The sequence below is a fragment of the Plectropomus leopardus genome, unplaced genomic scaffold (assembly GCF_008729295.1).
Source record: "Plectropomus leopardus isolate mb unplaced genomic scaffold, YSFRI_Pleo_2.0 unplaced_scaffold26165, whole genome shotgun sequence".
Taxonomy (NCBI): domain Eukaryota; kingdom Metazoa; phylum Chordata; class Actinopteri; order Perciformes; family Serranidae; genus Plectropomus; species Plectropomus leopardus.
The window spans coordinates 1-2578 of NW_024628452.1; the positions used below are offsets into that span (position 1 = coordinate 1).

Below are 2578 nucleotides of genomic sequence, written 5' to 3' on the forward strand. Positions count from 1 at the left end.
TCTTTTATTTTTATGTTTTTTAATTCATTTTTCTTGTTTAATTGTTGCCATTTTTACTTGTTTTCCCTTTTCTTCTCTGACTGGAAGCTATTAATGAATGAAGGCACTGCAGCTACCAGCATAATCATTTTTTGTGATGCTTGCTGTCTTTTTTTTTCTTTTTTAACTTTTTAAAATAGTAATTATGTTTTGTTTCATTGTTGTTGTTTTTATTTAACTTTTTCCACCCTGTCTGTCTGGAAAGTTATAGATGAACTACTGTGTGACCAGTTTTTGTGTTTTCTTGCTTCTTTTTTTAAATTAATATTCTTTTGTTTCATTTTTGTTATTATTTATTTACTTTTTTGTTTCGTTTGCCTGAGAGGAAAGATATTAAAGATCCAGTGGATGGGAAATGGACGTTGGATAGGAACATGTTGCAAAGCTGTATTTTTTATTTTTGGTTACATTTGGAAAATAAAAATAAAAACCTTGATCAAAATTGTTATATTGTTGAAAAAAATTGGATCTAAATGACACTGCATGCATTACAACAGACTCCTCTGTCATATCAATTAGAGAGTATTGATCGTATAAATGCTCCCCCCCCGGAGAGGCCGATGTAATCGAATTTCCTGTCAAATGACTGAAGAGCTGACGGAAGATGCCTGAAGGAGAGCAGACTGCAGCTCTGAAGAGCACAAGAGAGAAGCTGTTCAATGCAAAACGCTTTTAAACTCTAGTTTTTCTCTTTTAATGTCCCATTCCTAAATTATAGCATACCATATTATGCCTAAATCAAGACTTGTCTTGTTCATATCACAAAAAAATGCAGTGAGAAAAATTCAAGTGGACCCAAGAGAACACACCAACAGCCTTTGTATTGCATTAGGTTTAATGAAAGTTAAAGATTTAGTTGAGTTAAGTTAGAGTTTATCATTTGCGTAAAAGGCAAAAAGTAAAGTAGAACCAGAAAATTACCCAAATTTTGTGTTTGATTTCCAAGGATGAGAAACAATGAAGGAAATTTCATTTTAAGCATGAGATTGCCACATTTTCTTGGCACAGACAAAAGGGAGATGATCTGTACACAAGAGGTCATCCCACGCCTTTGGACCTGTAAATGCCAAAAACACAGTTAAAATTCTGATTCGCTCAGGTTTCAGATGGTCATAGTAATAATCCATGAACTGAACCTCTAAATTATAATTAATATACCTCCAAAGTTAATTCGTATACAGTGCTGCCTGAAGAAGTTGTTGTCAGGCTGTCCAGGATGCCAGTTGGTGTAGGTGAAACTGGAACCATCACTCCACAGCCAAACATGCTCCTATGACAACAGTACAGAATATTATAGGAATAAAAAAAATAAATGAATAAAAAAATGTTTTGATGAAACATATGTCCAGTCTTGTGTATTGATTAGGGATGTCCCTATCAATTTTGACCTGAGTGCGTTTATATTGAGTATCTGCAGAGCTAATACGGCAAATAAAAAAGTAAACAAACTAAAAATATTTTTATCTGGCTCAATTCCACATAGTGCAGCACTTATTTTTTTCAACAAAATAAACTGAAAAAACTAAAATGTGTCCTCAGAAATTGATCTCAAATCCACTTTGTGTTGAATTGTGAGTAATTTAATCACAGTTCAAAGTAGTGTTATAGCGTAAATTCCTAATCACAACTGATAAAAAACTGGTCACAATTTTGCTCATTACAGCTTTTTAGTAAACCTAGTTCACTAAAAATGTTTCATTCCACTTAAAGTGGAGTAGCAGCTTAAGATGGACATTAATCAGTTTCTATTTATTGGAGTAGCAGCATTACAATAAAACCTAAAGATCTGCTGAAAATCGTGCTCTCTGTTGACGACGCCTGTGTGATGACGAGTGTTAACAGAAGATCGGCCAGGGTGGATGCTCGAAATAACCGATCCCGATTAATTAAATATGTGTCAATCGGGATACTGATCCTTCAAATCACATACATCCCATAATACTAAGGAATAAAATACCTCCTCTGCATCTGAGCCTCCGATCCATGCGCTTGTATCCTCATGACTGGTCTTCAATATCAGCCTCTGAATGGCGTGGTACTCCTCTATGTTATGCACCGATGCAAGGTTTCCACCCACGGACTGACAGTACTTCTACAAAGGAGACAAGTTACCAAGTAATGAAGAGTGAAAGTCAACACAAACAAGATGAACTTTACACAGAAGCGGTAAATCAAAGCCATCCTGATTACCTCAGCTTTGGCCCAACTCAAGGCTGCTGGAAAATAGTGGAAACAGCGACCATTGATCTCAGACCAGTGGGATGGACATGGTGAATGCACTTGTATACTAATCTGCTGACTGTTTCCTGAAAACAGGTGAGAGAATAACGTGTACGTCCTCGGTTAATAATGCAGTCAAAATCAGGACAGCACTCCAATCATAACATTTAAAATATACATGTATTATTGACGCACGCCCTTCTTCTGCGTGTGCATTTGGCAATAACGCAAAGAAAACTTGCAGGCGGAGTTAATTTTAAGTCCACACGTGAAAACACCTACAAGCTATCCCAGCAGGGGGAACCAACATTTAAAATAA

The 2578-nt window shown here is 36.0% G+C and overlaps 1 protein-coding gene across 1 annotated transcript; it reads right to left on the reverse strand.

The window, feature by feature from the left end:
- Nucleotides 1–872: 872 nt before the first annotated feature.
- On the reverse strand, nucleotides 873–2345 carry LOC121966870 (galactose-specific lectin nattectin-like; the record flags this gene model as incomplete). The annotated part of the gene is made up of 4 exons (XM_042516942.1): nucleotides 873–1096; nucleotides 1198–1309; nucleotides 1997–2131; nucleotides 2230–2345. Coding segments are annotated over 4 exons (446 nt in total), but the record flags the coding sequence as incomplete, so codon positions are not given.
- Between the last annotated feature and the right edge of the window lie 233 nt (nucleotides 2346–2578).